Source organism: Liolophura sinensis, chromosome 6 (genome assembly GCF_032854445.1).
Source record: "Liolophura sinensis isolate JHLJ2023 chromosome 6, CUHK_Ljap_v2, whole genome shotgun sequence".
NCBI classification, from domain to species: Eukaryota; Metazoa; Mollusca; class Polyplacophora; order Chitonida; family Chitonidae; genus Liolophura; species Liolophura sinensis.
The window spans coordinates 55728421-55750192 of NC_088300.1; the positions used below are offsets into that span (position 1 = coordinate 55728421).

Consider the following 21772-nt stretch of genomic DNA (forward strand, 5'->3'; position numbering starts at 1 on the left):
TGTTATCCCTTGTTGCAGTCAAGTCAGTATCCTGCCAGCAGATTGCTCCCCTGGCAGTGAAAATCAGGTTGAGAGAGAGAGGAATAACACCACCCGTACGTCTACACGTATGACCAACTTTACTGTGGATGTCCCTAAAGCAGCCAAAGCAGGGTTGGTGGGATCTATAGCAGAACGTTTAGATCAGCTTCAGGATAATACAGAGAGAATGATTCCAGTGTCACATGCCTGGGGACCTAAGGGAGACCTCTATGTAGGTTGTAGAGGGGGACAGCTGCTTTTGGTGAGTGCGGAGTGTTAAGTACCATCATTTTGAATAAGATTTGAGTTCTACGACACCATGCACAGTGGTCTCTTCCATGAAAACGTTTTCAGTGATCAACATATTTGATTTCATGAAGCAGGTTAATTCTTTTATTATTTCATTGTTCACGCACATCGTCCACATTTTTTAATGAAGTTATGTTTAAAAGCTATTCATTATGAGTTTTCTAGGTGGATTTTTTTTTGCATTGCAGCCTAAAATAGATCTTATGGTAAATGTGTATGTGTACATATATTCTGCAGGTTGATGGGGAGAATTTGAAGCCATATGTCTTATACAACCCATGCACAATAGGCAGTGCATTCCAGTCCCGAGAACCCAGTAATATTTCACTGAAGAGTGTACCAGAGGGTAAGGCAAATGTAAAGCCAAACTCTGCTTTTTTTACATATATCTTTTCTTTTTTCTGTTTATTTTTTTTTTTAGCAATTATTGTGTCCTGATTAGTTGTTTTTGGTAATACTGTAATTCTTTAACCTTTTTGCATGTTTGTAAAGTGTTTATTCAAGCATATTCTGCAGATATTGTTCTATGTGGATCAACAAAATTATATTTTTTGTGAAGCCCTGAAATTGGCCCAACCAACCAATGTAGTTTTGTTTTCAAAATAAAATTAGAAAGGTGCATAAATTGCACTGAAAGTTGCTCTTTCATATGCAAAAAGGTTGAGGAATTAGGGTTTTGAAATTATTCAAATCAGGCCATGTTATATGTAATGCTGCATTTTACTGGTGTTACTTGTGCACATATGTTGGTACACAACTATAATGGAAAAAATGGACGCTTCACTACATGTACTACACTACAGTTTGTTTCTATGTTTTGTAGATTCTGGGAGCGTATTAGTACAAGGGTCCCTAGACTGTATTCAGATTCATAGGCGTGGGCTGTATACGGCTGGCTCCGTAAGACATTTTACTTTTCCTTTTGTGTATGAAATACATATTTTTCTTTCCCATGCCACTGAATACCAAATAAACTCCTTGTTATTATTTGTATATTGTTAAGTAACATTGAGATAAATAAATCATTGCTATTATTTGTGTACATGTAGATCATGTGTATGTTCCTTTTCAGATGTCAAAATGTTCATTGTATTGATTTGGTCCTGTGAGCATTATTTAGTGAAATAATGATGTTATCATGGTATTTTTGATGCCTTATTTTTGTTTAGGATGGGCTAATTCGTCTGGTTGACCTCAGCACTGATTCAGTGAACATCATAGAGCAGTGTAATGTGGGATGTGCAGTAAATAGTATAGGATTTTCACGCGACTACAGTAGGATGGTACTGGGATCCCCACAGGTAGGCCACAGAAGATGGTACTAGTCTTCAAGGTGGTATAAATGGAGAGATTATTTCTCTGTTTAACTTTATTAGGATTATTGTCTGTGTTAATTTTTAATGATTCAGTACATCTGGTTATGTCACCATACAATTGTAGACATATAGTCACACTGTAGGGGAATCTGTTAATGATATACATTCTAGTCATACGGTGTTTTAATGTTGGTTTTATTTTAAAATTCTTATAGTGACATTGTTTGAGGATTGTTGACAGTTGTTCATCTATAAACTGGTGAGGTTCACAGCGTACAATCACAAGGTGCAGTGACACATGATTGGAGTTGTCAGAGAAATATTTTAATTTCCCTTCCCTCGCTGTTTGTGGGGCCATAGTGACAATAAGCTGTAGACTGTGCTCCTCAGGATGAGCGAACATCCTTATGTTCACTGAACACCACTTCTCTCCAGTATGGCATTAAACAATGAATTCCTCTATACATGTATTAAACCACTAGTCTTGTAATTGTAGGGCTGTATATACATGTATGAACCGGGCAATGAAGACAGTCTGCAGGAATTATTGGATGTTAACCATGGGAAAATATTGGGACTAGGACTGTTGGCTTCAGGCAGTGAAAGCTGTGTGGTAAGTCAGAGAAAAATCTTAGTTTAGGTTAATTTCATATCATGTTTATGGAATGAGTGAGTGATTGCTTGGGGTTTGACGTCATATGGCGATGAAGGAATCCTTAGGGTGCATGTAATGTACCTCCTTGTCGCAGGACGGATTTCCACTGTTCTTTTATTTAGTGCTGCTTCACTGAGACGACTTACCGAAGACGAGTAAGTCACCCCACCCAAGCCATTATACTGATACGAGTCAACCAGTTGTTGAACAATCCCCTTCATGCTGAACGCCAAACGAGGAAGTTACAACTTCCTCTTTTAAAGTCTTAGGTGTGACTCGACCCAAGATTGATCCTGGATCTACTGCTCCCGATAATGGAGAAATATTGGGATACACTGATGTGTCTTTATTAAAAGTCAAATGCCTTGAAATCCACATGAAATGAAAGCCATGTGGCATAGCTCTCATTCACAGATTTATTCACCATAACCTAAATGGATTGTTGAAGGTCTGCTTTGCTGGATTCACCAGAATCTAGTACCACAAAGAAGTTGCTCTGAATGGAAGTTCTAATTCATATATTGTAACTACTAAACAGAATTTGGACATTTCATGATGTGAAGTAGTGTATATTCTGTTTTAAAAAAATAAGAAAGACACTCCAAGCAGATTTCCCTAGTTTACAAGAGTCAGGAAAAGAATCCTATTCCTGGATTCCCTGTCCAAAGTAAAGTCATATGTTATATATATATATATACACACATCTTTTGTTCTTTTGAGCTAATGTGAAGCCCTTGTGTCTATGTAAATTTGGTTTAATTTCAGACTCTGCGTGAGAATGGGGAATTGCAGTTCTGGAGTCTAGAAACTGGGAAGTTGGTTGGTTCTATGCCAGTAGGCATTCAGGTATGCATCAATACAGTATACAATTTAAAGGATTAGTGTCCAGATTTATTATTTACACATAACTAGCTACCTCCGAATATATTGTTAAATTGAGTGAAAAAATATTTAAAAGAAGGTACATTAATCTAAGTAATATGACACTTAAAATCACCAGATAATGATCCTGGTTTTATGCATTTTTTTCTTACAACACTTGGTAGCCTCTGCCAAATTATGTCATACAAGTCCAGCCTTTATGAGCTGTCAGAGCTTTGCCATTTAGTTCAGTGTTAAGAAGGACTACAAGGGTGACAACAAGCATGTCAGATTTCTCAATGAAATGGTTTGCTGTTTTGCATACGGTTGTAGAAACAAGTCGATGAAGAATCCTTCTGTGTAGCTAGCATCCATCTAGAAAGTGACATCATTTTTATATGAATTCCCTGGTTATTTAGGCCATTTAGACTTGAAGTGGTGATCTATGACATCGCCCGCTGAGCCGTACAGGCTGGCCAGCTGGAGACTGCTGGAGTAGTATATCTGTTTCTTTTTATGAATTTAAAATCATTATTACTTTTCTCAGAGACTCTCATGGTAACATACTGTTTGAACAGGTTATAATATTTATAACTAAGAAGAGAAGCTACATGTGGACACTAATCCACATGTAGTGTATGTATGTATTCATCAGTATATAATTAGAAATCCATTATTGAATGGAATTTTCTTTAAAACTGTGAGATTTATGGAGGTTTTGTTTAGGATTGTGTCATGTGGTGAAAAATGCCATTAATGATTTAACTTTGTACCAAACTCAGTTCTCACAGAATGTAGTTAATGCAGTCTGCCTTCATATTTTTGTAGTGTACGGCTCTTGCATGCAGTCCCCTGTGTCACTTTGTTGCTGTGGGCACTGCCACTGGCCATGTGTACATGGTGGACTGTAACAACATGGAGAACATCAGACTCGTGCACAGGTGTCACATGTATGTGGGCCCCGTTCTGCGACTTGTGTAAGTGCACAACTCTACAGTTCACATGTACCCTTTAAACACTGAAGTCAATTTATGGACTCTGAGTCCCCAAGTTAATCATGTTGCCTGATTCTGTGAGTTCTTTTGATCTTTATAGAAAGGTGTTATGTAGTTTGTTTGGAAGATAGAATATCTTACTAGAAAGTTTCATCTTCAGCGAAATATTTTATGACCTGTTTTTGGCCCCAGTGCAGTATCTGTTGTTGTTGTTGTTGTTGTTTTTGTTGTGTTTATTTTTTGTTATCTTGCTTTGCTTGATCAGGTATATGAACTGCCACGGCGTCTTCATAATAACACCAAGATTACGCTACTCCAGGAAATAGGTTGACAATATAAACGTTGTGGTTTTAACATTGACTATATAACACCCTTTCAGATTTGATCAGCTGGGTAATTTTCTCTTGTGCTCATCTGATGATGGACATGTGTTTTTGATGGATGGGAGGGCTTCTGAAAACTTCAAGGTCTTGGGACACACAGGTAAGTAATTAGTTGGGCTATACTCAAATAATAGGAGACATTTGATTGGATTTGTACTGATCAGCATTTTGCCAAAAATCTATGATATAGCTTCCTTTAGAGATGTTTTGACAAACAGTGCAGCCCTGGAATTGATTCAGTGAGAATCTGATTTCTGTGTCAAGAGCTCACAACTTTAGAATTTCATGTCAAGCATTGTATTTGTAACAATAGTAAATTTGTACTGAACAGCATAACAGCATTGTATTGTGTGTATCTTTTTGGTTCCTTTCTGATTTCTCCTTTGAATGTTTATAATTAAATTTTCTTTTATGGTTGAGTTATAGAGATGACAACCATTTTATCTGCCCTCCACAAACAAACATATTTCTCAGCGTAGTTATTCAAAACTCCTGTAGTTTGAATGCTATAAGCACAATATCACCTCAATTACTGATAGTGCTATAAATTTCAAACAGTCTCACCGCATTATATAATGAAGGAAGCTGTCATACACTCATGTATGGTATGTTACTACCAACTTCTAAATCCTGTTATACTTCCAACTTCTAAATGCCACTAAAATGGAACATTTTGATCACAGGTTTTGATTGTGATCTACCAGTTGTTAAGGATGTTATGCATGTGCCGAATGACCAAGGTGTCATATTTTGTTGTACTTACATTTATACGTAATATTAATGTATTAATTCATTTTCAAGATGTTAAATAACCTTTTTTCTTTGCAGATGTTAAAGGACATATAAAAAGCATATCCACATACACAGAGCCTAAAGTAGGAGATTTGATGGTCATAATAACTTCTGGCAACAGCCCTGATAAAGCCGGAGCAACTAACCTATGTTCTTTTGAAATCTCTCACAGTCTCCGCGAAGGTAAAGTACAAATGAGGTTCAGATAAAGCAGCTTGTCAAGAAAACTAAATTGTATCAAATACACTCTGCATGCCTGTTTTATTTATTATTCATTCTTTTTTCAAGTGATAATTATAGACACAAATGTTAAGGTGTTAATTTTTCTCAGAGTTAATGTCTTGTTGAATTCTGAAATTGTTATGCAATTTTCAATGGGAATTTGTGAAGTGTTAACCTTCATGTGCTTACAGTGTGTCTGCATGTTTGTTTTCAGACATTAGTGAGGCTATAGCAAGCCTTAAAGGAGAGTTCAAGGTCACAGCCATCAATAGACTGAACTATGTTGTCAGCTCACCAATCCATGGAGCTGCCATCACTGCAGGAGGGATGCTCTATGCCATTGGACAGAACAAGAAAATTCAGCAATACACTCTACCTGAGGAAGTTATCAACAAGGTACACAAACCTTTCTCAAAGTTATGAAAGCAACAGCTGTATTGGACATATTTTCAAGATTATATAAATTGGAAAATAAGTTAAACCACTTAGTAAGTGATCTAATTAAATGAATTAAGAACTGGATAGAAGAATCAGTAAGACTATATTAACTGCTACCAACTAGAACTGTGCCTTTAAAAAAAGGAAAATTTTTGTTTTTAAAAAATTAGTGTTTCTGAATTTTATTGATTTGATATGTCATTCAACTTCTAGTTCTTTTAAGGTTGATAATGGCCTATTCACACACTGGAACAAACTACAGCATCAATCAACATTGCCATCCAAATGGCATGTGTACATTCATTGTGGACCTTATTCAGTTTTAAGGTTGTATTCTTCTTTTGGGCGCATATAGTATTAATTCTGCCTTGTTTTAATACAGAAAAAAGTGATAGAGCTGACACCAGTAGAGGAGTATGAAGGACATCAGCTGACAGGGGGTGTGATCGGCCTGTCTCCACATCAGAAATGGCTAACCTCCTGTGGCACTGATGGCATGGTCTCTGTCAGATCTGTTCTGGGCATGGTAAGTGGCAGATTGGCGATACTACCTTGTAGCTCAAAACAGTGAAAGCGTTACTTTGTTGTGAGGTGTTCACCGAGTAGCCCCCAAATTTCATCCTAAGCTGAATAAATGAGTAACTGTGGACATGTTTCATTTTCAGGAAAGTTTGGATGAAATGAAGATGAATTTTGTAATCAGATATTTTACATCTAATCCTAATTATGTTCTTCAATATAACAAAGTGACAAGTTCTGAAATGATCCACCAATTCTTTGATGTTAATTGGTCAATGATGACATGTTTCTCTATGATTTTTACAGGAGAGCCCAGTCAATGTGCAGGCTAGCAGCTATATCTGTGGGGGAGTTCAGAGTGCTGTGTACTCAGATGACTGTACCCGACTTCTGACACTCACTCAAGATGATGCCCTCACCTGTTACAAATGGCAGTAAGTAAACATGTTCACACGGATGTGGATTGGTCAGTCCAAGCATCAGATAGGGGATTGTCTACATTCTGTCATTTTTCACTGCTCTCAGGGCCCTGGTGGCAACAAGCAGTTGACAAGCCTGTACTGGTCATACAAGTTTGAAACCACCAATATGCTGTACACATTAATCTTGCATTTCAGTTCAACATCTGTGGGTCATGGGAAGAAAATTACTTACCACAGGGTGGTGGTTTACTTCAGACACTCTGGTTTCTTCTACTGATAGATCTGACTGATGACATACATGTATTTGTGAAATATTCTGGAGTAAAGCATCAAAACCCAATGGAAAATATAAATGTATTATTAACAGATGTGATGAAAGAATAACTGAGAAATTTACCATGAACTTATTTCAGCCTTCACTTAAGGGTGCCCATGTATTCATTAAGTAATTTGTATTCTATTGTTAGATATTTGTATACTTTTATCCTATACATTGACACCATAACAGTTTTTTTTTGTCTTACTTGAACTCTATATTTTGCCATGAGAGCAGGCAGTGGCCTAGTGTTTTACGGGTGTTTACCTTTCAGTCGCTAGGACATATGATGTGGGTTCAGACTCGACCTTGGACAAGCAGTTTGTAGATTCTACCACTCTCACCGCTCTTGTCTACCTTGGTGACGGTAATCATGTGTTTGTTGAAGATCACTTCTCTTCCACCAGTATGGTGTGCATATCGCATGTGGGGGAAGTTTGTTAGTAACTTACGCCCAAAAGGCGTTGGTCCTTGGCTGGATACTCCAGTTTCCTCCATCCATAAAACTGATTGCAGCTGTTTGCTGTTGCAGATTCTTTCCCCAAGGAGTAAGCCGAGCAAAGTCAGCCTTGGAATCGTCTCGCGCTCGGCGCTCAAGGATGTTACAAAGACAGCAAGAGCAGGATGCGTGTCTTCAGGGCTTGGAAGACTGGATGCCACCCCCTCCCCTATCAAGACCTGCATCTGGTAATCCCAAAGAGGACAAGGTACATAGATGTCATCATTATCATCATGTAGATGAAGCATAATAGTCATGGTCATTATGACCAATTGTTTACTCTTCTAAAATGCACTGTTGCGGACACCATGGCCAATGTAACATCAGCAAAAAAGTTCGATGTTTTCTTCCTTGTCCTGTGTTTTGTATAGTATTTTATGGGAATACAGATTTGATATTGTTGATCTTATTTATAATGTGCCCACCACATCTTTGTTGTTCATATAGGAGCAGCTAGAAAAGGAAAGAGCTTTAGCCAGTGATGAGATTTACACCACTCCCACCCCAACACCTGGAGCAGATGCCACATGGTTGGAGTGTCGTGAAATTGAGGTCAGGCTTCTTTCTTATGTGCATTTTTGTAATATCTTCTCACTGCTTGTGATCTGCACAATTGCAAAATAGCAATAGCAGCAAAATCCCACAGAAAGTCAAACACATAGTCTTTCATGTTCTATTGCACTAAGTCCCCCCATGAATGTGATTGGTGATTAAAGGTGGTTACTGTGTCTGCTGGTGACACTGGTGTTATGTTTCTTGTGTTTTTGCTGTTTCTTGTTTTTGTGTTTGTGTTTATGTTAATCTGGATTGTTTATATATTTCACCAGGCTCACAAGGAAGAGGACAAACAGTACAGTGATGTCAAGAATGGCCTACGTGTACAAATCCGGGACATGAGAAGAACCGTGAGTGATGCTCACAAACATATATATATCTAACGAGCCGGGAGACGTTTACTATGACCTGTAGTCGAATTAGTAACCAAGCCGCGCACCCGGATATAATAAGCACATGTATTTTAACTAATGGAGGCAACAAGTAATTGCTTATCCGAAGAAACAACACAAATGTTCGGAATTGAGAGAGTAGCTATGCTAGTTTATTTACACTGCTCTTTTTTATATATACAGATATACAGTATGTGTAACTCTTAAACCTTATGAAACCTTATGTACAACCCTAGTGCTCACAGAAACCCCTGCTATAGGCCATTCAAGCCACCATCCTGTGCCTCATCAGCACTGGGATGTGGGACCAAGTGACGGGCACCCCCAGGAAGAGCATCTCCGTTCTGGCCAGATGTCCATGGCAAGGACCAGAACTGTTATCAGTCGTTTCTTCCTACCATCTCCAGTGTCACAAAGTTTCAAACACTCAACCTCCTAATCAGCCACTGACTATTATACTCGATGAAGCTAACTGTATGCTAACTCTGTGCAAACAAAATGTATACTTAATCTGAATTCCATGTAGGTCCTATATATACAACTTGAAAGGAACACATTTTCCCATGTCCACCCTAGTTGTTAAAACGATCCAGGAACTGTATCTTGACCTATACCAGAATTTGTTGTGGCCATTAAAATCGACTTCCTGTGTGACCATTCCCTGTCTGGCTATATCCAAGAAAGCTTGTCTCTAAGTGATGACAGGTAGCTAGGATGTGTACCATGTCAGCTGAGTGTAAGGGAGAGTCGCCGTCACAACTGCACATCTGGTTTCAATATTACCGAGACATCTAATATACCAGTAAGCTACACTTTACCTCTTACATATATATTATTTCCATATTCCGTGTTCACTCTGTACATGCATAGTGAGCATTGCTTCAGTGTGGAATTAATAAGCTCCTGACTATTATTCTCAGACAACACTTAATTGCTTTCTCTTGCTGAATATGTATATTGGCTGTATGTATATGCTATGGATTATGTATCAGCATCAGAGGTGTTAGTATTGTGAATTGACTCTGTTTCTTGTCAATAGATTCAGAAAATGATGCGAGCCAATGAGACTCTGCCAGATCTGGAGAAGCTGGGGCACCATGAGTTTGACCTAGATATTGATGAGCAAGTCAGGCTACAGAATGAGGGAGAGGCACTCTTACAAAAGGTAACTCTCTATACCATTTTGGAAATGACACATTGTGTGAGCTGGCTCCATGTGAGAATGTTACAGTTTATTTGCTTTTTGTATGCCTTATATATGTGTATTTTTGTATGTATTGTTGGGTCCTCACAAATATGTTTCCTGATGTTGAAATGTATCATGAAAAGATTCTGATTATGTAAAGTATAAGGCAGTGTGTTTACTTTGGAGTGTAAACTGTGATTGTTTGTCAACTTTTGCACGAATCATCTCCAGTAGTTGCTGTTCATGTTTGATCGTTTCCTTTTTATTTCAGATTAAAGAAGAAATTGAATTTGATAATCTTGCCAAAATGTACTTGAAAGAGAAGATCAAAACAGAATGTTGGGACAGTTTGGAGGTCAAAGGTCGTTCAATTCTGGTGAGTCAGTTAATACTTCCCACACGTTTTATAAACAAGTGTAAGTTTGCAATAGTTAGGATACATTGCTAAAAGTCCATAGCTTTTTTAAGTGAATAGCTTATGCCAGGGTATCAAAAATTTGGCCAAGGGATTTATCACGCTGATTTATCACGGCTAGAAATGGTATCATTTCACTTGAGAAATGTAACATGTTTATTATTTATTTTCTACATAACTGTCAACAGTACCACATCAAGAAATCCATATATATTTCTTTCTACAATCATGTGTGGGTCTTGTCTTTATTTACTGATGTTATGTGTATCAACTTTTTTTCTGCTGATTACTTGAAAATCAAAAGGGATGATGGTACTTTTTCAGGCCTTTAACTCAAACTTAGAAGTAAGCAACTTCCCTATGAAGACTCGCTCAAGGAGCTCTCTACAGATGTTGGAAATGGTGACCAAGAGGAGGAAAGTGGAAGTGTTGGACCAGGCTGTGAGTTACCTACCTTAAATTGTGTACACCTGCTGCTTAGGCATTTCGTCCACACTATGCCTGAGCTCCTCCTTCCAGCGTGTTATTAACCTTCCAACTGGTACAGGAGGGTATACAGCTCATCTTTCAGTCCATAAGGAATTAGGAATTAAGATGTAAGCTCTTTGTATTTTATTGATACCTCACCATCAAGAGTTGCAGATCGAGTTTCAGTTTTGGCCCATTTTTTGGGGGCCAAAATTATTGTCTTTTTTGCTCCATTTTGGGCTTTAAGAGTTTTCTGGACTTTTTGTGGAATTGGAACAGTACATGCCTGATGGATTCAACAGGTGACAAAGAAAGGTTTGGGCTGTTTGGTCCATTTCAAAACTATTATGGCCTTTCTTGTTCTTCAGAGTTCTTCTATTATTCTGATGGCTCAATTCTGCACATGTTTCCGTATTACTTTCAAAATGTCTGTCTCACTTGTCACTTTTAGGCCAGAAAAGAGATGGCAGAAGCTGGAAGAAAACCTAACTCTGTAAGTGACTGTTCCTGGTAAACATTCTTCGCCTCACATGCATGAATTTTCTATTAGACACAGAGTAGTTGTAATATTGTGTTTGTACTGTCTCTGATTACTTTGGGTAAAATCAGTTCGCAGATTTTATAAGGCAGTAATTAGCACATCTTATAGTATCTATTTAATAGTATATATACATCACCATTAGCATGCATACCCAGGACGTTTCAGTCTGTTCCCAACAGATATATATTGTTTTTTTACTTTCAAGTTTTACAACAGTACAGGTGGAATCATCCACTCACAGTATTATAGTGTACCTTCAGAAATGTGTGTGTGCATGCAAATGTAGTTATTGTGACCAGTATTTGTTTGATTTATGCGGCCGTACCAGGCGTATGCACAGCGCTTCACTACAGGAGTAAGTACACTTGTGTGCCAGCTACATGTAACTGTTGTGATTTTCAGTGTTATTTTGGTGAAGTGGTGCAAGTGACTGGTTTTAAGTGTATGTGATTATCTAATGAATCAGAATGTCAGAATGGTTAAATAAAGAGTGTTTGTCCATGCCTGCTGTCTCCACTGTCTTGGAAAGAAAAAATGACCTCAGGAAAATGTTATAATGTCACCATGATAAGATACAAATTATTGTTAGTGTCACTTTCCATAAAGATGGGATACTTCATGATTTGGCTGAAATGGGCAAATACATATAATCCTGTCTAATCATTCTGAAATTTCCTAACTGAGACTGACATAACCCTCTGAAATAATCAGTTCAAAGTTTCCAACCCAAACCAAGCCATCATACTATTGAGAATCCAAGGATACACTATAGTAACACTATTATTTAACATTCTGCTACAGATAAACACAGAATAATAACCGTTTTGTTTACACCAATGCCAAATTTATTTACATGTATTTATGTGGCTATTAACTGTTGTCTGTGGTAAATTCCAAATGTTAATGATTGTAGTGTTACCTTATATTTGTACATTGTATGAGTGTGTGAATTAATAGATCTATTAACACTTGAAGTGATAATGTAATTCAGTATTCAAAATGAGTCACATTACTGTGTGAAATGTTTTTGATGATAATTCTCAGACATTTCTGAGGTTTAAACTGGAAAACTATTGGGTACACTTGAAATCATCATGGTTGTCAAACTTGTTGCAACATGTTAGCTATTCTGTTTATGTACAGGTATGTTTATACCTGATCCTCAAGAGGAATCAAATACTGTCTGTATTATTGTTGTGGGAAAGAGGAATAACACAATCAGTTGTGGAAGCAACTCTTCCATGTTATATAAACAGTACTATATCTATGTACAGGACATGTATACATGTGTAATTATTTAAGTAAAATGATGCTTTGAGTAATATGTTTTGGGATATTTGGATACTATTCAGTAAGGCATTGATCTTGTTTTAAACACTAATTTTAAAGCACTGTTTTAATTCTTTATTTTAAACGTGTTATATTCTCATATGTAATGCTGAAGTATAATATGACAGTACTTCTTTCACACCTGTTCTGTACTCGAGCAACAATGACTCACAGTGAAATCTTACTTTCAGTTTTATTTATTTGATTGGTGTTTTATGCGGTACTCAAGAATATTTCACTTATATGACGGCGACCATCATTATGGTAGGAGGAAACCGGACAGAGCCCCGGGGGAAGGGGGTGACCCACGACCATCCGCATGTTCCTGGTAGACCTTCCCACATACAGCCACATACAAGGTGACTAGTCCAAATATAGTCCAAATCAACTATATGATATTAATGTGTATGATTTTACAGCCACTAGAAGATGAGGGAGTAGAAATGGAGGAAACAGAAGATGATTCCAAAGAACTGCCCTCTATTGCAGGAAGTTTAGGTAAGCAAAAAAGATAAACTGAATATAGAATGCTCTTCTGTACCTTTATGTCATTGTCACAGAAACAGATCTGTTATACTTCAATAAATACACAACTGAATCACAATTGTTGTTAAAAGTTACGATACAACTAAGGATGTAATGTAGTATTGTAAGTGGCCATTCTGCTTGATAAATAATATCTTCTGCATTTTGTAGGTGCCCAGTATGGTGGGGGTAATCCACTCCTGTTCAGTCAGTTTGAGTTACACACTAGAGAACAGAAGCTGTGTCAGATCATCTTACTGGAGGTGAGCAGATGACTAGCCTTTCTGTGCCTAATTGGCATATCATCTCTTTTGTTTGTTATCTTTGAGATTATAGACTTTAACTAGTAGCTATGTGTATTTGTTACAAATACCTATTAATATAGTCAGTGCATACCATATATCCCTATTGTACTCTGTTCAGTGAATGTAATTTGATAAATTAGATAAATTTCCAAGGTTTATTCCATATTGAAGTTATTTTAGAACTAGAATTGTCTGTCAGAATGAACTGTGTCTGTGAAGAAGTGTCAAATAGAAAAGTGAGCTCTTCTGTCACTCTCATTTTTCCCCGCAGGACACTATATTTAAAATAAAGAAAGCTTTCAACAGTGAATTTGAGGATGGCTTTGTTAAGAAAGAGCAAGAAATAATTAAGATCAAGGACAAAAACAAGAGGATTCATAAGATTTTGGAGGACTTAGATCTGAAGGAGGAAGTGGTAGAGCCAGAGCTAAGCAGCCTGGAGAAACCTGAGCTCTTGCTGACTGTTGATGACAGTGAGGTGAGTTGAGAGAAGTTGTCACAGTATTAGTGAGGTATTAGACAAGGTGAGGTTCTCACAGCAGTTGATTTATTTATTTATTTATTTGATTCATGTTTTACGCCGTAATCAAGAATATTTCACTTATGCGACGGCGGCCAGCATTATGTTGGGAGGAAACCAGGCAGAGCCCGGGGAAAACCCATGACAATCCGCAGGTTGCTGACAGACCTTCCCACAGCAATTGATGCATTACCAGGTATATCAGGTGAGGTTGTTATAACAAGTACGGCATTACACCAATGAGGTAGTCACAAGTGAGTGAAGCAGTTACATAATGCAAAGTATAGATGTAAATTCATATGTATTAATATATATATATATATATATATATATATATATATATATATATATATATATATATATATATATACACACACACACACACACACACACATACATATATCAGTATTAAAATCAGCCCTCATTCAATTGCTCATCGCTAGGTCATGGTTTATTCACTAGGTCAGTGTGTACATTTAAATGGTACCTGAAATCATCATACTACCATCAGTGGTTTGGTGTAACTCACTTTTCCAAGATTCTTATCAAATTTATGTCTTGCTGGTTTCTTTTGTACAGGACTGGGTTAACAGTTTGGTTAATCATGACTGTTTTTACTTTGAAGGTGAAGGTAGAGAAATTCCTGACCCCAGAGCAGAAAAAGGAGAAAGAGAAACAGGAGAAGGCTGAGGAAGAGCGGCGTCTAAAGGAAATGGGAGACAATGCCCGCGAGAGAGCACTTGGCATGATGATGGGAGGAGTGCTAGAGATCAAGAAGGAAGATGAACTCAAGAAGGTATATATTTTGGTTTACTAAACATCAGGTGACAATAGCAGGGCACTCTTGAAGAACAGGCATGTACATCGATATATAGTTGAGATCCAGACATGAATGGTAAATCATTTTTGGGCATTTTAAAAGTTTACAAAAGTAAATGCTTTTCAGGGATGCTAAATATCGATCAACAAGATGAGACCACAATTAGCAGTCACTGTCATGTCACAAAATCATACCTCAAAATCTACATATTAAACATTTATCTGAAGCTATAAAGGTCTTATTTACTGCAGGCAGAACAAATAAAAACTGTCAATTTAATGCTCTTGTGTGTTAAACACTTGCAAAGCTTGTGGATGCATGAAGATTAATGTGAAGTGAGCATAGTAATCTAAGACATGTACTGTCAGCGAATTTGAATTTTGGGGCTACTGTGCTTGGGCAGAACATTGGGAAAATCCAGACAAGGTGAACTGTTCTGCTATCAGCTGAGCAATAATGTGTGACTTTTGTCTGAGAGATTGAGGCTGTTCCTATGTATGATTTAGCAGCTTCTGTATTCAAAGCCTAAGACTAAGTAAATATGTCAGAGGACAAATAAGATTGTTTATTCATGTGATTATAACAGAGCAAATAGCAGAATCAAATGTGTATACTTTGTGATGTATCTGCTCAGTTTATTTTCATTTATATAATTTGTTGGGGCATTTTGTGATCAACAGGACATCCCGGTGCCAGCCTTCATGAGTAATAAGAAGCAGGAAGATTGGAGTGAAGAGGAGACAAAAATGGCTAAGGATTATGAAAGAAAAGTGAAGGAGCTAGAAGAAGAGAGGGAGAAGTACAGGAAGGTAGGAACATTTCTTGTGCATGTAGCTTATTTTACAAGTACAAATTAAAACCTGGCTAGGGTCAGCTGTACCTAACATAGTGATGGATTTTAAGAAATACTACTAACGTAAAGCTCCAGAGGTCATTGTGGTCTTTGTAACTGCACTATTGTGCAAAACAAAACTAAATGTAAAGAAAGAAAATGTTCATTGAAATTACCTGAAATGATGAATAGGACAATAACAAAATAACAAAGTTTGATATATATGTACTATCGTAGCAACTGGAGACTGAGCTGAGGAAGCTGCAGGCAGTGATTCAGGAGAGCATGGCATCGTTTGATGAGGGCCTCAATCAGCTCTTCATGAAGAAAGTTCGTACACAGATGGTCGTCTATCAGGTATGATCAGAACTGTATTAATACAGCCAAGTGTAAATGAAGGTTTTCGTTGTTTCTTTAGTATTCACATCTATGTACATGCACTTATTTTTCTGGACATCCATTTCTTCATTTGTGAATCAGAATATTTTTCTAGTCATTGAACAGACATGTTAACTGTTCCTTCTTAGTAAAGATTGTCACATGTATGTCTTCAACACTGGGCATTTGGGTGTCTGTTTACCTGTTGGTTTGTTAACCGTCAATCTGTCTTCATCTTGTTGTCAATCTGATGTGGAAGGAAACTGAGGCCAGGGGCCAAAGAAAATATGAATGAATTTTGATAATGAATCAAAGTTTAGATATTAAAGGAGACTTGTTTTGTTTGTACCACAAAGAAGTCGGGAGATCAAACCCGGCACTCAGCAGTGAGAGGTCAGATCAAGGAAACATGACTGGTTGGTCTGGTGTCCGTGTAATTTGACCGGGTGGGGTGTTATGTCTGGTGTCTTCGGCATGATGCTTTAGACACAATATATGTACACACACCTAACGACTTTTCGTCATAAATATGACTGAAAAATTGTTAACTACGAAGTTAAAACCCCAGGATACATACATACATATACTAAGAGGAGCCGATTGCCTTGGTACTTGATGATATCTCAAGTTGTATGCAAAGGAAGGTGTGATTAATATCTGGAAAAATAACTAACTGATTTAGTTTAAGCTTGGTAGAAACTTGTTGCCAAGGGGAAAGTGATAACCATTTTTATGGATTTGGATTCGAGTACAGCAATTTTTTAAAAAAAACATGTCTTTTAAACTATGGACGTTAGACAAGGGCAGATAATTCATTATACATTTAGTTTGTTTTGATGACTTGAATGTCATTTCACTGGTGGTATGCTATGTATTTCTGATTAATCCATGTATATTGATTGGTAAATTTCCTAAGAAATTGATGAGTCTTGAATTTATTTTCATTTTGATTTCATGATTTCATTTTTGATGTATTATAGGAGGAGCTAAAGATGCTGAGGCTGAGATACTCTATGCTGCTGGAGGAGGAACTGGAGTACCGAGAGAATGAACTGAACAGAGTGCTGGACGAGAAGAGGGCAGCTAAGGTGAGACACGAACCAACGATCCATCCTGGCTGTCTGGTCTTACCTCAGCTTCACCTTTTAGCACAGCCAAGATCTTTTAGGTCACAAATTTTCATTTTCAAACCACTTGATTTAAGAGAAGATAAATTATATGAAAGACTGTAAATGTTTACCTGGTTATTCTTGTGAATAAATTGGTGGTTTATTTTAGTAGCTCAATCTGTATTTCTAAATGACCTGTACATATTCATAAGTAACTATTTCATTAAGACTGTACTCTGACAATTTAGCTTAGGGGCTTAGAACTGGACTGGACCAAACCAGTACAAGTTCTTGTTTTCTCAAAACAATGATAGTACGTGTACTCTTTTCTCTTCAGCAAATCTCAAGCCAAACTCTCCAAGAAACAAAACAGCAAGTGGAGCATTTTACTGGGGAATATGTGAGGTTGCAGTTGGAGGACAAGGTGATGGAGAAAACATTTAAGAAGGACTTTAGTGATTGTACTGCTCTGCAGGCCGAACAACTTTTCAAACTCTTCAAAAAGAGACCCAGGTAGGACTTTCCTGGGCCAAGTTGAAGGAGGCATTCTATTGTGTCTGCACTGAAGTAAAATTTCCAGCCAAACAAAGTGGCATACTAGCACTCTTCCAAAAGTGACCCAAGTTTATTGACTTTTTTTCAAGAGATAATTACTGACTTTATTTTACTCAAGGGTAGATTTGTTACTATTCCTGTTATACGTGTACATTGCTATCATAAATGTATAATAATTATTTGTATATTGCTTACTTTAAACTTTGATTTGAGATCAGTTTATCATGTGAGATATGTCATGAGAATCTCATGTGATTTTTATTTGTATGTCAGAGGTCAGAAGATGAAGGGTGACACCCCAGTGTTTGACCCTAACTCTCCTAACCCATTTGCTGAACATTCATCCACATCCCGTCAGGCTAAGGCAATCATGGAGGCCTTCCTAGATGAGGCAGATAAAGAACATAACATGCCAGAGGGTCTGGAGGATTATATCTGGGAGAGGATGTGTCGTTATCGCAGAGAGAAAGTCGCTAGTGAATTGCTTGTAAGTTAATCTAGGACAGAAACTTGTAATTATGTAAAAGCGAATAGTACTAAAAGTTTTAAGTGGCTACATGTACATACTTTCTTTGCTTTGGAATGATTTAAATTTGTCACCTACATGCACATGTGGTATTTTGTGTATTACCAGTCCTGTTCATGTAACTACCTTGGCGATTCCCCTTCATAGGAACCATTTGCTATAGCAGTTATGCACATGTAACACTATGAGTGTTTGTCAAGTGTTGACAAAGCAGGTAACTAAATGTTCTTGGACAACGCCTGCATAGTGTGACATGCATGTAATTACCGTGGTGATGCTACATGTATGTCTTCAATACTAGTAGAAGGCATACATATAGCACCGCACATTGGAAGTTCTGCCAGAGACATGCGGATGTGGTATGGGTATAACCCTGACCTCTGCCTACCATAATGCTGGCCGCCAGAGTTAATAATTCTTGAGTACGGTGTTAAATAAATAAATAAATAAATAAATACAGCTTGTGTGATATAAAGAGCACTTTGTGAAACTGGTCCCAGTGTTAAATTGTCCTGGTGGATATATAACATTGTTTTTGTCAGGTTGTGAGCTCGAGGATATACTCATTAATCCCCATTGATACTAAGATGTTAATTATGGAATATTTTACACCATTTCAATTGTTGGCAACTGGTGTTTGTGACATCATAATTGTTACATATTCGTGACCTTTGCTAATGCGGTGATACATATGCAGCCATAATCTAAAAGGCAATCGAGACATGGTGCACAAGTAGAACAGTCAAAGCAACATAGCGATAGTTAGTGAAAAATTCCAATACGTAGTTTTTGATTTAGATGTTTTAAGACAGAAAAAGTGTCGTCCCAGATCAAAATACCAGTGGAATATTGTCATTGTTCCAAAATGTTATGAACTCAAACCCAACCAAGAACATTATACAGAAATCAGCCTAATCCCTCTAAGTCTTCTTTATTCTATATACCATCCCATATTAAAACTGGCAGATTCAACCTATCATGCTGTAAAACGACAACGTCCAGTTACAAAGAGATTTTCCTTGTCATAACGTCATATTTCGAAACTTGCTTATTGTCACTCTGTCCTCTAAGACTACTGAGACATCTGTTTTCCTGTTACAAATACAATTGCTGCTTACTTTGGTAGGTGAAGTCCAAAGAAAGCACCTTAGCAGAGATGAATGTGTATTTACAAAAACGCCAAGAAGAAGATGATGTGCTGAAGGGAGATATTGAGGACATAATGCAACATATTTCCAGGTATAGTTTGTAAATTGTTGTCTTAATTTTCATGCAAATATCAAGTTTAAGATTTACAATACAATTTGTAAGCTGCTTCTCATACCGCACAAAGGACTTCTGATTTAAACCATCAGATTTGAATGGGATATCATCATATTGTTTGAGTAAAACCGCTAAGAAACTGAAGTGTCAGTTGTCCAGAATAATGTTTTTTGCATGTCCTTGAAACGCCTCATTCGACTGGAAACGTCACAAAATACTGACAAGTGATAGTGTTTTTTTGCCTACATGATTAAAAATTCTCTTTCACAGTCTCGAAGATGAACATTGTATGAATTATAAATATGTATGCATAATGATATAATGATGACTGAATGTCTTCATGCTCACCATTGTATGTTTTATGTATTTGTGACATATTCTATATTCATGTTCCAGGTTGAAGGAAGACCAGCTAAGGTTTACCTGTAATTTGGAGGTGCAGATGATGTTGAAGCAGGGACAGGTTGAGATAGACCCCGGTTCATTCATACCAGACTTCAGTGAGAGCGTTCTTGTACACAGAACAGTTGTGGAGGATCTGAACAGTACCATTAAGGTGAGTAGTCCTCTCCGACTGGATGGCCTCCAGTCTTTTGGTACGATGAAGTGTCAGATGATCTAGTAATTATCAGATACGGGATATTGCCTTCGGGCTTTTGGAATCAGATATGTGTACATGTACAAAACATACAGGGTCAGTATCATGGTACAATGAAGTGTCAGATGATCTGGTAATTATTAGATACCGAATATATCCTCTGGGCTTTTTGAATCCAATATGTGTACATGTATACAACATAAAGGGTCAGTATCATGGTACAATGAAGTGTCAGATGATCTGGTAATTATCAGATACCGAATATATCCTCCGGGCTTTTTGAATCCAATATGTGTACATGTATACAACATAAAGGGTCAGTATCATGGTACAATGAAGTGTCAGATGATCTGGTAATTATCAGATACCGAATATATCCTCCGAGCCTTTTGAATCCAATATGTGTACATGTATACAACATAAAGGGTCAGTATCATGGTACGATGAAGTGTCAGATGATCTGGTAATTATTAGATACCGAATATATCCTCTGGGCTTTTGGAATCCAATATGTGTACATGTACAAAACATACAGGGTCAGTATCATGGTACAATGAAGTGTCAGATGATCTGGTAATTATCAGATACCGAATATATACTCCGAGCCTTTTGAATCCAATATGTGTACATGTATACAACATACAGGGTCAGTATCATGGTACGATGAAGTGTCAGATGATCTGGTAATTATCAGATACTGAATATATCCTCCGAGCCTTTTGAATCCAATATGTGTACATGTATACAACATAAAGGGTCAGTATCATGGTACGATGAAGTGTCAGATGATCTGGTAATTATCAGATACCGAATATATCCTCTGGGCTTTTTGAATCCAATATGTTTACATGTATACAACATAAAGGGTCAGTATCATGGTACGATGAAGTGTCAGATGATCTGGTAATTATCAGATACCGAATATATCCTCTGGGCTTTTTGAATCCAATATGTGTACATGTATACAACATAAAGGGTCAGTATCATGGTACAATGAAGTGTCAGATGATCTGGTAATTATCAGATACCGAATATATCCTCCGGGCTTTTTGAATCCAATATGTTTACATGTATACAACATACAGGGTCAGTATCATGGTACGATGAAGTGTCAGATGATCTGGTAATTATCAGATACCGAATATATCCTCTGGGCTTTTGGAATCCGATATGTGTACATGTATACAACATGAAAGGTACGATGAAGTGTGAGATGATCGGTAGTTTTCAGATAGAGGATATAGCCTCTGGTCTTTTGATATCAGATATATAGGCATGTGTATGCAAAATATATGGTTCATTGCAGGGTCTGTTCCTGCAAGGTCAAGCAAAAGTTGATCTGTTGTTTCTGCCATTGCATGTCAGTAAAAGATTATAACCGTAATTGGTTTTATTTGACCTTCTTATCCAAAAAACATGAATTGCGTCATGTAAATTCATAGATGCATCTTCATTTATAAGTACACTGAGAGATTACATGATATTTCTGTGCTTTTAAGTTGTTTAGTAATCTTTGTCTTGGGCGATTTGGTTTACAGCAACTTGGAGAAAGCAAAATGGCAAGCATGGTAGAAAGCAAGGATTTTCGTAAAGGCATTTTGCAGCTTGAATGGTAAGTCTTTTTAGTTTGGTATCATACTTGTTTCTAACTGAAAATAGATGTTTTCTACACTTTATCATAATTATTCCCATTATGTCTTGATATCT

The 21772-nt window shown here is 37.2% G+C and overlaps 1 protein-coding gene across 2 annotated transcripts in view; it reads left to right on the forward strand.

The window, feature by feature from the left end:
• Window positions 1–21772, forward strand: part of LOC135468345 (cilia- and flagella-associated protein 43-like) — a 31333-nt gene that overhangs the window by 3851 nt on the left and 5710 nt on the right. For both annotated transcript variants that reach the window (XM_064746544.1, XM_064746543.1), the window contains exons 5-35: window positions 19–283; window positions 568–676; window positions 1154–1230; window positions 1500–1631; window positions 2143–2259; window positions 3067–3147; window positions 3991–4139; window positions 4537–4640; window positions 5369–5515; window positions 5769–5950; window positions 6375–6518; window positions 6818–6945; window positions 7782–7956; window positions 8196–8300; window positions 8576–8653; window positions 9735–9860; window positions 10153–10257; window positions 10621–10737; window positions 11216–11257; window positions 13054–13132; window positions 13331–13422; window positions 13736–13942; window positions 14610–14780; window positions 15485–15613; window positions 15874–15993; window positions 16995–17102; window positions 17461–17636; window positions 17952–18165; window positions 19331–19443; window positions 19864–20023; window positions 21604–21677. In XM_064746544.1, coding sequence (XP_064602614.1) covers window positions 19–283; window positions 568–676; window positions 1154–1230; window positions 1500–1631; window positions 2143–2259; window positions 3067–3147; window positions 3991–4139; window positions 4537–4640; window positions 5369–5515; window positions 5769–5950; window positions 6375–6518; window positions 6818–6945; window positions 7782–7956; window positions 8196–8300; window positions 8576–8653; window positions 9735–9860; window positions 10153–10257; window positions 10621–10737; window positions 11216–11257; window positions 13054–13132; window positions 13331–13422; window positions 13736–13942; window positions 14610–14780; window positions 15485–15613; window positions 15874–15993; window positions 16995–17102; window positions 17461–17636; window positions 17952–18165; window positions 19331–19443; window positions 19864–20023; window positions 21604–21677 — 4026 coding nt within the window. The remainder of the gene's footprint in view (window positions 1–18; window positions 284–567; window positions 677–1153; window positions 1231–1499; window positions 1632–2142; window positions 2260–3066; window positions 3148–3990; window positions 4140–4536; window positions 4641–5368; window positions 5516–5768; window positions 5951–6374; window positions 6519–6817; window positions 6946–7781; window positions 7957–8195; window positions 8301–8575; window positions 8654–9734; window positions 9861–10152; window positions 10258–10620; window positions 10738–11215; window positions 11258–13053; window positions 13133–13330; window positions 13423–13735; window positions 13943–14609; window positions 14781–15484; window positions 15614–15873; window positions 15994–16994; window positions 17103–17460; window positions 17637–17951; window positions 18166–19330; window positions 19444–19863; window positions 20024–21603; window positions 21678–21772) is intronic.